Source organism: Equus przewalskii, chromosome 7 (assembly GCF_037783145.1).
Source record: "Equus przewalskii isolate Varuska chromosome 7, EquPr2, whole genome shotgun sequence".
In the NCBI taxonomy this organism is placed as follows: domain Eukaryota; kingdom Metazoa; phylum Chordata; class Mammalia; order Perissodactyla; family Equidae; genus Equus; species Equus przewalskii.
In genome coordinates, this window is record NC_091837.1 from 80,189,396 (window position 1) to 80,203,245 (window position 13,850).

The window sequence follows — 13,850 nt, forward strand, 5'->3', positions numbered from 1 at the left end:
TAATTGTCCTTGTCTACCTCAGTAAGGGATTTTCTCTCATAAAGCCCTAGGATTAAATTAAAATCCAAACATAAAGGGAATACTACTCATTTTTAACCACTTAAATATGATAGCTTTCTGTGCCCACATTAATTTTGTTCCTAGGCTAGGCAGGGTCAAGCATATTATTCTTTATTAATATCAGAGTTCTACATTTGCCAACTTGATTTACACTATTTTAGTTCGTCAGCCCTTACTGCATCTTTGAAATCAGAGCAGAATTATATTCCCATTTAACAGGTGAAAAAAACAACAGTCAAAGTCTTTGAGCAAATTCACGTCTGAGAAAGCATTTTAGAACCTAGGGCTTGAATTTCCCATTTACGTCATCATTTCGTAAGTTTTACCATATACTATGGTTTCATATCCATCATTTCTCCATCAGCTACCCAGAAGCATTGTTGGGAATGTCACTCACCATGACTCCATGGATGCCCAGAGGGGGCGGCAATCCTACTGGAAGCCCAGAGCTCCTCAGTGTGGGCCTCAAAGCTCTTGAAGATCAATGCCTAGAATAGTCAGCTTGACTAGTTCTATGGCGATCAGCCCTGTCACCGGCATTCCACAGACATCGGTCACAGTTGCATTCAGCAAGGCCCTCGGTGGTTTGTGCTTTAGGTTCTCCTTCAATGCCACAGGCCAATTCCTTTTGCATTTACCTATTACCCAAGAAAATGTGAGGACTCAGGACACTTACTGTCTCTGCCGTATAGGGTTAAATATGATAGACATTGGGCATTTGCTGGACACACATGAATATTTATTTCAACCAGAAGATGCCTGCAGAGTTCCCCAAACATTCTCTCATGGTGAAGTTCCAAAACTGCTTCCAGGTGTGTTAACGATAATCTCCTCCACGGCTTTAAACATGAAATAGCCCCTCTGACGAAGAAGGCACTTACTCCACACAGCTTGAAGACAGCACTGCCTTGAGCAGCCAGTCACCTTCCTTCTTGATCAGAAAAGGGCCCACACGCTGCTCTGTGAAGAGACAGAAACTATATCAGCCAAAAAGTAGGCTGGAAAACTAGTCTGAGTCCCAAATCCTTTTTTAACTTGTCAGTTGGTTCCAAGACATTACCTACTGCTATTTCGATCACTAATCAGGGTGCTTTCTGCTCTACAACAAATGAACTAAAACTCATGAATTGGTTTCATTTCCTTTAAAGTCTGCTCATTACTAAGAAGTACCAACCCTCAAGCTTATTAAAATCAGAGTGTGGGCTGCTTACGACCTGGGGCTAAGACAGTCCACTGTAAGAGAACTCAATTTACATCTTCTCCCAGCCTCACAGGATTTCCCCTCAACTGTTCCCAAGGAGATGCAGCAAGTCTCCACTCCTTGGCTAGAAGGCTTGTTACTATGAGCTCACCAGACTCAGGGGGAAGGGCAGGATTTTCGTCCCTGGACCCATGAATCACCCTCACCGCGCTTTCTCCCCAGTCTCAGCAAAACCCAGGCTCCTTCCACTGCCGCGAGGCTGTCTCTTAAATACAAACAAATCTCCACTTTTGAAAAGTTCATTGTAAAGCAATGGTTACAAATGCAGAATGCATCCCCACTGTCCCTCTCCGAAACAACACCAGCGCTGGGTCCGAAAAGTTGTTATTCTTACCATGAGACAGCTCTGGCCCACTGCTACTGTCATGAGAACCATTATGGAGCCGAAAGATAAATAAACATTCGAGCTTTTAGAGACTCTAAGTGTTTAGGGGAATGAAAAGCAGGCAGTTTTGGGCAGTTGATACCAGGGGAGATGTATTGGTGAGAAATAACCTGCCTACACGTTGAATGGCTTAACTGCTGAAATTATGCTCACTCACACCATCTAGAACTGTTCACTGGAGGAGACAGGGGAAGACCACTGAGAGCCCTACAACAGGAGACAGGCGCGAGATGAGGGAAATGCGGCGGAGATGGAGGGCAGGGACAGATCTGAGAGCCATTTAGGAGACAAACTTGGCAGGACCTAAGTGAGACGTGCTGGGCAGGTCTGAGCATTTTGGATGGAGAGGGAAAATTAGTAACTGGAGCATGGACCCCTCTGAGCTCTGGACTAGAAGAGCAGAGGAAGAAATGAATTCCTTTCCTGTTTTTAGAGTAAGATTGGCTTTGAGAAGATCTCATAATGACTGAATTTTGCCTTTGCTGCTGTTCTCCATCCTTCCACGGCACAGTCACTCTTCATTCAGACGGTACCTGCTCTCATTTCTCATGGGCTGCAGATTCTAGAATTAGAAGGAAACAGATGGCACAACCTAACACTTGCAGTTTCAGCTGAGGTTCAGAGGTGAAAATACTGCCCAAGATTTTTCATGTTGTTATTTTGAATAAACGATAAATTTATTCCCCCAAAATTTGTTCTGTTGAACACTAGTCCCAGGAGACACTCTTCAAATGTTTGGTAAAATAAACGTGTTAAACACTGCATGCTATAGTCTCCTTTTGGATATTCAGGATGCTTACTAGCAAATTAAAGGCTCAGAGAAGTCCTGCAGCAAAGAAACTTCTAAATCAGTTTTACCTAAAGTGGACTTTCCTATCCTAACACCTGCTAAGGTGCACTCCTCAGGTAAGCCATCCTCAGACCCATACTATTATTTCTGTATTTCAATTATATCATGGCCTGGAGAAGTTTCTGGAGGCTGTCCTCCTTTTCAACATTCTCCCTTGATTCTTAGTCTCCAGCGTTCTCAAGCTGCTCTATGGCTCTGACCTTAGGCTCCCATGCAGGGCTGTCTCATCTCCTCAAAACGCCCCATGTTCACGGTCACTCAATTACTCTTCAGCTGCTTTCAAATCCTAAGTTCATTGCCCCTGCACAACCGATACCAGCTATAATAGAAGAAAAGCCATCTGCATAAACTCATTCATGCTAATATATGAATGACTTATAGCTTGCAACATTCTCCCCCCCAGAAGATACATCTTATCCCAAACACTCCCTCATCGTTGTGATCTTCAGTGAACCAACACATTTCAGGCATGTCAGGGGAAGAGATTTTAGAGCAAAGAAGCCACCATATCAGGTAGGCCGGTCCTGGGACTTGACGTCATTTAAATGATTTCTCCTCTGTGAACATCTTCATCTACTCTTGAAGTCAGAGGATCTATAAAATTTCCAAGTTTTCCCATTATTTGGCATCCTTCACTACCCCAGCAATGCCAATCCATGTGAGTGGCACAGAAGCAACTGTTCACACTCTTCAAGTCTCATTGTCCATCGTGAGGAAGGCCTCAGGGAACAGGGCGTGTGGGGCCAGATTGAATCAGGCATTCATCAACACCTCTTTTTGTGACACGTTTACTTCTATGAAGTCCTTAAAACCCCGTGGAAAGATGAAAATGGTATTTGTGAAGTAGTTGTGTAATAATACAGAAGGCAATGTCGTCTCGTCCAGCATCTTTCCTTGTCTGGGATGAGGCGAGTACCGCCATCTTCACCTTTCACTAGTAACTTGGCGGCATGCATCAGCTTACATCGATTCCCTTCCTCTCTTGCTTCTGTAACACATCCCTGGGTGTTTTCACTTAGTTTAGCTTTGTTTTTCATTTCTCAAGCCTGTCATGAATGTGACCTGGCTTAATCAGCTTATCCGGGTTTCCCAGGGCTTCCTTTTGGTCTGGCTGGATTAGAGAAAAGCTGAGAGGTGTTTGCTGAGTGCACATTGCAGCCTTCATTACCAAGGACTCCTTGGATGTTCTCTTGAAATTGGCTGGGGCAGGGGTAGGGGGCATCGGCACAGGGCCACAGCCTTCGGAAGCACCTGCAGGGCCACCTTCCATGCTAAACTAATGGCCTCTCTTCTGGGAAGTGACATTGTCCAGTTTCTTCCCATCAGGACCTCTTGACCACCAAGCAGATTATCTGGGACCCCTATTGTTTTTAGTGAGAATGTTTGCTTCCCTTTATTGCTGGACAATATTTCTTAACTTCTGGCTGTTCATGGCTGCTTTTTGTTCCTACAAGCTTTTGTGACTTTTCAACCAACCCCAACTTAATTCTTCCACTCTGGTCTTTGATACTCTGACCTCAGTGCCAGTGGCCTCTAAGCGTTCCCTTGGGGGCTGCAATCAATCCCTACTCTGTCTCTGTCTTTCTCTGTCTCTCTCTGTCTCTGTCTCTCTCTCTCTGTCTCTGTCTCTCTCTCTCACACACACACACACACACACACACGACCAAGTCTCAGACTCTACTTTAGGAAACACTCAGAAATATTTCTAGTATTTGGTATAATTTAAGCAGAACGACAAGATCTAAAACTGTGACAGTGTTCCTGGAAACAGAAGATCCTACTGTTGCCAACAGTTTGAAATCTTCAAGTGCTCACATTTTTCAAGCCGCTTTGCCAAACAGCTAAAAATGATGCAAGTCTGCATTATTTCAAGTTGTATTTTTCAAAGTTCTTTATGAGAGGGGTTACCTCTGGCCTATGTCCAAATAGATGGGAAAATGCCAGAGAAACACAGTGAAAAATATCTGTATAGCTTAGATATTGAAGGGGAGAGCAGGTCAATGAATTCCAGTACAAATCATCCCCACCAGCAATTTTATTGCTCTTCCCCTGGAACAACGCTGCCTTAAACTTCTCTGGGATTGGCCTAAACAGAGCATACAGAGCTTCATTAGTCAGCAGATTCGAGCCACGTGAGAAGAGCGGTGGGTTTTCTATGAGGTGAGCCAGTGCTGACATTTGGTGCGGTGTTAATATGTGCAATTACAAAATGTGGCCTGAGGGGAAAGGGCCCATCCAGATATTAACATCATTCTAAAAAAGAAAGCCTCAAAGACCTTCTATCTTAGTTCTGATTCTTTGCTCTCGTCCTATCCTCTCAAGAAATAGAATTGCGTATCTTTTCGTTTTCCACTAAAGATTGGTTCAAGCCTGAAGAATGACTTCTCTTTCTGTTTGGTTGACCTTCTGGAAGTTACACATAGAGGGACAGCCATGGGAGCAAGGAACAGGGAACTCCATGGCCCTTTTGAGAGAAGACAGTCGGTTTGGAAATTTGACAGTGAGGGCCTGAGGAAGGATGGGTTGAGTAGGAGAGCTATGGTCTGCTTATCCCTCCAAGGCCTGGCATGACCTGCATCCCCACCAAATCAGAGGGAGGAGCATATACTGGGCTGAGCTGGGAAATAAAGCACCCCAACCTCCTTCTAGTAACTTCACCATCTCTACACTCCTGGCATCAAAGGCCATAAGCGTTCTCCCATCTTCTTATTAGTCATTCATTCTCTGATCATTCATTCATACAACCACAAGGGCCTAGGCATGCAGGGGAGGGGCAATATTGCAGATAGCAAAGCGTAAAATAAAGAGAGAAGCAGCAGTTTAAAGGTAACTCTTAAACCCTCGATCTTCTGGATCTTAGTAATCCAAGTCACTAAAGGAAATTTCCAGAGCCCCTCACTTTGATCTACAGGTGTGGATCTTCACAGGTGATTTGCCTAAGAACTGTCTTAGATTGGTCTCATGAATAATGATAATTCTTTATAAAAGGAAGGAATCGGGCTAGATAGTTGATCTTTCCAACTCTGCCATGTTCTAATCCCAGGGAGTTTTAAGGCTGGAGTCCAGCCACAGGAGAACTGTGTAAACAAAGCAGGCAGGCAGCCAGCCAGGGAGACATCATCAAGGACAGGCCCTAGGAAGCAGGCAAATCTACTGTCCACTGAGAGGCCACAAGAAACAGAGGCCTTATCAGCTCCCTCAAGACTTCACCTGGTCCAAGAGGACGTGACCAGGTATATCTAGGTGTGATGGTTAGTCCCCAAGACGGTCCCAGCGAGCCCTCCCTCCTGGCCTTCACATCTTGTGTACTCCCCTCTCACATGAGTAGGGCTGGTCTGTGTAACCAAGAGGATGTCACAGGATTGGTGCTCTCTGGCTTTATCCTAGGTTATAAAACACATCACATCTTCTGTCTCTCTGTTGAATCACTTGCTCTTAGAGAACACAGATGCTGTGTCATGAAGACACTCAAATACTCCTGTGAAGAAGTCCACATGGTGAGAACTGAGCCCTGAGGCCAACAACCAGCATCAATTTGCCAACCCTGCGAGTGACCTTTCTTGGAAGTGGATCCTTGAGGCCCAGTCAATCCTTCAGATAACCATCAGCCCTGGCCGACATCTTGACTGCACTCTTGTCAGAGACCCTGGGCCAGAACCACCCAGCTAAGCTGCTCCTGATCCCCAAAGCTTGTGTGAGTTAACAAATGTTTGCTACCATTTTAAGCTGCTAAGTTTGGGGACAGTTTGTTATGCACAATAGATAACTAATAGACCAGGCATACTACTAAATACAAAATCCCTGTGACCACAGGTCAGAAACATGGAGAAACCTTTACACTTGTAGACTTGCTCTGAGAAGCCAGAAGTAACCACACCAATTCTGTGATTGCCTTCCACTGAGTCTGGGGGTTATTTTATCTTCTCAGGATTTAACTGTGCTGAAGATTTAGGGGTTGTGGGGAGAGTAACAGTGCCAATCTACATTATAGGATACAGGTGAGCAGAAACAAAAACGGTAAATAGAGGGTCTGGTTAAGCAGTTGAGGAAGAAGGGGTGGTGCATTCCGTCTGTTTTCCATAATCAATGTCACGGGGAAATTTTCTCGACCAGTTCTCTACATAATGTCTTAGGAACCTGGAAGAGGAGCTGAACTTCTCCAAGTTAAATTCTTCTTGAGCACCATCCTCACTGCACTCCTTGGCTTTATAAGGTAATTAGCCTTACAAGAAATTCTACAAAAATTATCCACCCAAAACTGCTACCAGTCAGCTTCACCCGTAACATCTCCTGAAATGGTATTGATAAAAGACTTTAAAATAATGACTGACTTCACCTCTTTAGCCCATGCTGTTTTCAAAATTTAAGAGTATTTACAAATGTTCCTCCCAGTGTAATCCAAAGCATGTTGGTTTTATCTGTGTGGTATTATTGAGTTAATTTCCTCATTGGGATCAATCTAATTTCCAAAGATTCCCTAGGCCTGCCCAGAGGCACGGAATGTAACTGACACTTGTGCAAATAGCAGCAAAAGGGCTGTGACCATGTTTAGTTTGGTGCTGTCTGGACTGCAAAGTCACCCAGAGTTTTGGCATCAGCCCCAAAAGTAATTTTCTCAAACACAGACCAAGGAACTTCCCCGAAAAGATTAAACTCCAAATGGAAAAATAAATATTGACAATAAGAAGGGGGAAAAAATGTAGTCCCCACCCCCAAAGGAGATTTATAAAAATCAGTGCCAAGTATTCAATGAAAACCCATTACACCAAATTGCTAGGAAAAGCTATGGAAGGGAGTTTGACTCTCGTTGAAAGAATAAGGATCCCGAAATGGCCTCATTGCACAACTACTTTGCCAGTACTTTTTGTGGATTTTATTAGCTTGCATTTAAAACACATAAAAATTAGGAGTGAGATGGAGCCCTAAATCTTTTTGCTCAGCCTTCTGATTCTTTGGTGCCTGGTTGTGAGCTGACAGATGGGAATGTGCAGTGCACAAGGCAAGCTGAAGTCCCCGAGAGGTACCCAACAGCCGACAGAGATCCAAGGACATCTTGGTTGACCAGCAGTTCACAACACTCACTACTTGGATCATCTGACAATGGCAACGCCTTGTGTTCCTAGAAAGTGGGGGCTTCCATACGTACATGGTAATAACAAGCAGTTGGAAATGGGGAAACTAGTTCCTTGAAACTAGATAGCGATAAATGCTTTTGGAGTTGCAAAAAGAGGTTGTGCTAACAAACTGAGGAGCTAAAACTGGATTATTTGTAAGCACAGATGGATTGTTTTTCTGATTGTGGTTTAGCTGCCCATCACCAGGTGCTCCATCTTTGGGACCTGGAGAAGCAGGGATAATGTGGGTGTATGTTATAATAGGTGGATACCACGTGGGGTGAGGAGGAGAATATAGAAATGGCTCATATACTCCCTGAGGAAGAACTATTTCTGAGTTAAAATGGATCTAGTCCAAGTTGGACCATTGAGTCAACTGTTCTCTTTGATCCTTTCAGGTGTTGAAACCCAGCAATTTGCCTCTGGGCAAAGCTAAAGCTAGAATCCCAATCACTTTTATATACGTATGATTTTCTACAATTCAATCTGTTGGAAGTCAGTTTACTTGCTAGGCTGCCCTGAGTGTATTTCACTGCTTCTCCACTTCAAACAAACCTGACAGTGTTCTGCAGGAGTGAATGACCCCAGGGTGCCTCGTCCTGAAGCACATGGTGCAGATGGAAGCAGGACCTGAGAACGCCCAGCAATGCTGCCAAAGTGTCTGGTATTAAAGTGGAGATATCGCCAACAACATTAGCTGGAGATACTTATGTCAAATGCACTCCTGGGGAAGAAATGATGTCAACGTCTTTTCTAATTGCTGGTATAGATGAAAGAATAAGAAAAGGCGGGATGGAGGAGGGGAAGTTCTCTCTAGGTGCCCACAGGATGAAGGGGAGGGCCCCAGGGAGGTCGGAGGATACAGGAAGGAGTGAGTTAAGAGCAGCCCAGACAAATTTTATGTTACTTCCAAGTTTTGCCAAGGGCAGAATTGAATCTGAATGCAGCAGCCTCCAGAGGACATGGCGATCAGTAACCTATGTTCAAGGCTCCTCCGTGCTCCTTTTCCTGGTTGGGTGGATGACATCATTGACAAGTCATCTTCAATTACATCAGGAGTTTCAGGGACATGGAGAGAGAGCAACAGAATTTAGAAGAGACTAAAAGGTAATGCTCCTTGGGAGCCATTGCCAGAGCTATCACTGACTCATAGGGTGACTTTATTATTCCCATTGTTATTAGGGCTAATTTATTGAAGACTGATAAAATACTTAAGATTTGGAGGTCAACCTAGGACCTCTCCTTGCTTAGTACCTAAATTGAATGCATAACTTTCTTTAGGAAACAAAGAGAAAGACAGCTGTGAAGCTTATAAAATCTAAGAGAAGTGGAGTTGGAAATTTTGATAAATTTCCCTCTTTTTTTTTCTTTTTTTTTTTGGTGAGGAAAATTGGCCCTGAGCTAACATCCATGCCAATCTTCCTCTATTTTTTGTATGTGAGATGCCAGCACCTCATGAATTGATGAGTGGTCTGTAGGTCATACCTAGAATCCTAACCTGCACACCCCGGGCCGCCAAAGTGGAACACGCAAACCTCACCACTGTGCCACCAGACCAGCCCCAATTTCCCTCTTAAAAAAAATTTTTTTTTTTAAATTTATTGAGGGGCCAGCCCAGTGGCATACTGATTAAGTTTGCATGTTCTGCTTTGGCAGCCCAGGGTTCATGGGTTTGGATCCTGAGCACAGATCTACACACTGTTCATCAAGCTGTGCTGTGGCAGCATCCCAAACACAAAATAGAGGAAGATGGGCACAGATGTTAGCCCAGAGACAATCTTCCTCAAGCAAAAAGAGGAAGATTGGCAATGGATGTTAGCTCAGGACCAACTTTCCAGAAAAAAAAATTATTGAGGTGAAATTCATTTAACATAAAATTAAGCATTTTAAAGTGATCAATTCAGTGATGTTTAGTACATTCACAATGCTGTACAACCACCACCTCTATCTAATTCCAAGACATTTCCAACCCTCCAAAGTAAAACCCCACCCCAGTGAGCAGTCACTCTCCAGTCCCCTCTCCCTCCAGTCCCCAGCAACCACTGATCTTCATTCTGTCTCTGTGGATTTATCTATTCTGGATATTTCACGTAAATGGCATCATCAAAGATGCGATCTTTTGTTTCTGGCCTCTTCCACTTAGCATAAGGTTTTTGAGTTCCATTCTTGTTGTAGCATATATTAGTACTCCAGTCCTTTTTATGGTTGATATTCCATTGTAAGCATATACCACAATTTGCTTATTCATTCATCTGCAGATGGAAATTTGCGCTGCTTCACCTTTGAGCTATTGTGCTCCCCCCTTTTAAAATTCTATCCACCACTCCCCACCCCCACCCCAAACTTTCTCCTTCCCTTTTTTCATTGTACATCCTTTCCTTTGTAAGCACACATTATTCTTAGCTTATCTCCAGGGGATTTCTAGAGTGCTGAGAAAAGAAGAGAGGGTTCTGGGTCAGAAAATAAAGAGAGAGAAGAGTTTGGGAAAGAAGAACATAGATGGAAGGGGTAGATAAAAGGAAAATTAGCAGACACACCCAGGTGGAGCCGGAAGCATGGGAAACAGGTTGAGAAGAGAGATTTCTTGGTAAGTGGTCCATCTTTGTCTGGAGGGCTCAGAAGTTTCTTCAAAGATTGAGAAGGCTGGTTGAATGCTCACTTATGCCTTTTCTTCTGCTGCCCTCAGGAGAACATTATCCAAAAGTCTGGTGTTTTAAACAGATATTAGGAGTTTTTTTCCCTGAGGTTTTTCTAAGTATTATTAGTCTAGATATTTTCATAAAAGAATGTCAGTTTAAATCTGTTTCAGTCCTAAAACAATCTTTTGGAAGGATCACTGAGCATCAGGAAAGGATTTTAATAATAACTAATTAAAGAAAATATCGGTATCTATTTTCTTTGAGGTTTCCCTGTTAAAGAAATTGTTCAGTTAATGTTAGACTAATGACCAGCTATTCCTGCTACTGAGATGATGGCTTTAATTCACCTTTTTTTTTAAAAGGAAATGGGAAAAAATGGCTTTAAAGTCAGCCAAACCAAAGAATCGGTTCATAAAGAAAAGTGAGGTGCCTCTGTGAATGTGACCTGCATGTTTTCTTTTTAAATTAACATTGAAAGAGATGAGATATAAAAAAGGTGAGAGGGGAGAACACACGTTTTTCTTCCTTTCTACTAACATGTCTATTAGCGAACCCAGTTCTATTTCCCCAAATGGTTTAAAATACTTGTGAAAATACTGTTTTAGTAGTAGAAGGCCAGGAGGCCCTACAGAATTAAGCAACTCAGTCTGTCAGCCTGTCTGGAAAGAAGATTCAAGTACAACACTTCCTGAAGCCTGTAATTCCTTTTCTTTTGTCAAACTTACTCCTTTTTTCTTTTTTCTTTTTGCTTTTAAGGTCATGAGTGCTTAAGAGCAAGCAGTGAGTGGAGCTGGTCACCAAGTAGAGGAGGCCACCAGAGACAGCGGAGTTTAAATGATATCCATTTGATGGAGCAAAGTCCAAAATACGAGTCAGAGATAAAACAAGACAAAAGAATCAGGTGTTAATTACAATTTAATACCCTAGAACCCTATTCCAGCCCTGAGCAGTGTTTTTTCTTTTCCATTGTCAGAGTGCGTGTGAGTGTGTGTGTACATGTGTATAATTTCTATATAATTTTAAAATTACCTCTGGCACATGTCCAAAGGAGAAGCCTAAATTCTCTACTGCAGATCAGAAAACAGTAGCAATTTTTGACACTAAGAAAGATACGGTAGCAATCTTCCCTTTAAAAGGTACAGCAGCAATGTTTGATGCTAAAAAGATACAGTAGCGATCTTTGGTGCTAAAAAAGATACAGTGGCAATCTTGGAGGTTTTCATTGGTAATTCTATATCTCAACAACCTGACATCAAAATCCCATGAGCTCTTTTCTCAGCATCCAGGGAGAAGGAGGTAAGTGATAGACAGATTCTGTATGAACAGTATTACATCTTTTCATGGGACAGAACATGGCTAGCAAACAGTAGGATCTATTGGTTGTTAAGCCTAAAATCAGAATTTAAATTCCAAGGGGATGATATAAAAGAGATCATTAAAAAAAGATATCTAGGGCTGGCCCTGTGGCCTAGTGGTTAAGTTTGGTGCACTCCACTTCAGAGGCCCAGGTTCATGGGTTCAGATCCTGGACACAGACCTACACCACTCAAGAGCCATGCTGTGGCGCAACCAACATACAAAAAAAAATAGAGGAAGATGGGCACAGATGTTAGCTCAGGGCTAATCTTCAAGTGGAAAATGAAGAGGATGGCAATTGCTGTTAGTCAGGGCAAATCTTCCTCAGAGAAAAAAAAAAATTTAAACCACAATGAAAGTGGCTGATGGCCAGCAATATCTGAAACAGTGATTTTTCAAAGGGTGGTCCCCAGACCAGCCACAACAGCAGCATCACCACCTAGGAAACTGTTATAAATGCAAATTCTCACTTCCCGTCCCAAATTGACTGAATCAGAAACCCTGGGAGTAGGGCCCTGTTGAAAATATGTTTTGGCAAGCCCTCCAGATGATGTCAACACACACTAAAGTTTGAGAACCACTAATGCAAAAATAAATAGATTATTCTTGATTTGATACCTGGGTTCTTAAAGTAATGATTTGTGTATTTATTCAGCTGAAGGATGCTCTTTTCATCAGGAGTATTGAAAGTAGGCCTATAGAACCTGCCAAAATAATCAGTTGTGTTGACTTTTTTGTTATCCAGAACTGAGTGTTTCCATAAGGATTTTTGGAAGTGCAAAAGTAATCTACACATTGTGAGAAGGAAAGGAGCCAATTGATTTAATGGGGCTAGAAAGGGCTTTTCTGCTGGGACAGCTGCCATTGGAGGGGTGACCTGTAGCATTTGCATATTAAATACGGCCATTTTGTCTCTGGCCAGCAGTTGTGAGAAAAGAGCGAAATACAGACGGAAATATCCTGGTCGGAGAAAGGGGCTTGTTGCTCCAAACAGGGAAGTTTTTATAGCGTAGTTTGTTTTGGTTTTTGTTTGTTTTTTCATTTAATGAACTGATTAAAAAAAAATTTTTTTTTTAAAGATTGGCTCCTGAGCTAACAACTGTTGCCAATGTTTTTTTTCTTCTTCTTCTTCTTTGTCTCCCCAAACCCCCCAGTACCTAGTTGTATATTTTAGTTGTGGGCCCATCTAGTTGTGGCATGTGGGATGCTGCCTTAGCATGGCCTGACGAGTGGTGCCATGTCTGTGCCCAGGATCCGAACAGCAAAACCCTGGCTGCCAAAGCAGAGCACCCAAACTTAACCACTCGGCCATGGGGTCAGCCTCCTAAAATATTTTTTTTATAAGTAACATTTTTTTTTTTTTTAGTGAGGAAGATTGGCCCTGAGCTAACATCTGTTGCCAATCCTCCTCTTTTTACTTGAAGAAGATTGGCCCCGAGCTAACATCTGTTGCCAATCCTCCTCTTTTTACTTGAAGAAGATTGTCGCTGAGCGAACATCTGTGGCAGTCTTCCTCCATTTTTTGTACATGGGTCATGGCCACAGCATGGCTTGACGAGTGGTGCAAGTCCACACCTGGGATCCAAACCCACGAACCCTGGGCCACTGAAGCAGTGTGTGTGAACTCAACCACTATGCCACTGGGCCAGCCCTCTAAGTAACATTTTGGAGAAATTTAGGAAAATCTTAAAAGTAAAACAAAGCAGATCATTTTTCATAATCTCTCTACACAGATATAACAACTGTTTGAGTTTTTATGAGATTCTTTATCTTCTTCTTCCTTTTGCTTTTTTAAAATTTAGAACACAGGGGTTTTTTTGGACACATTTTTTCCAGCTTTATCAAGATATATTTCACATATAACATCATGTAGGTTTAAGGTGTACAATGTGATGATAATTTGATACATGTACATATGGCAAAATTATTACCACAATAAAGTTAGTTAACACATTCATCACCTCACATAGTCACTACTGTATGTGTATGTGTGCATGTGTGAGTGCATGTATTGAGGACTTTGAAGATCTACTCTCTTAGCAACTTTCAAGTATATAGTACAGTATCGTTAACTAGAGTCACCGTGCAATACATTAAGTCCCCAGAACTTATTCACCATATGACTCGAAGTTTGTACCCTTTAACCAACTGCACCCATTTTCCTCTCTCTCCCGTCCCTGGAACC

At 42.6% G+C, this 13,850-nt stretch overlaps 1 protein-coding gene across 4 annotated transcripts in view; it reads right to left on the reverse strand.

Moving 5' to 3' along the window:
* Positions 1-457: 457 nt before the first annotated feature.
* PIGN (phosphatidylinositol glycan anchor biosynthesis class N) overlaps positions 458-13,850 on the reverse strand; it is a 187,007-nt gene continuing 173,614 nt past the window's right edge. For 3 of the 4 annotated variants that reach the window (XM_070630256.1, XM_070630260.1, XM_070630254.1), the window contains one exon: positions 778-1,020. In XM_070630256.1, coding sequence (XP_070486357.1) covers positions 981-1,020 — 40 coding nt within the window. In that variant the 3' untranslated portion in view covers positions 778-980. Of the gene's footprint in view, positions 1,021-13,850 lie in introns of all 4 variants that reach the window. The other variant, XM_070630255.1, reaches the window with a different exon arrangement.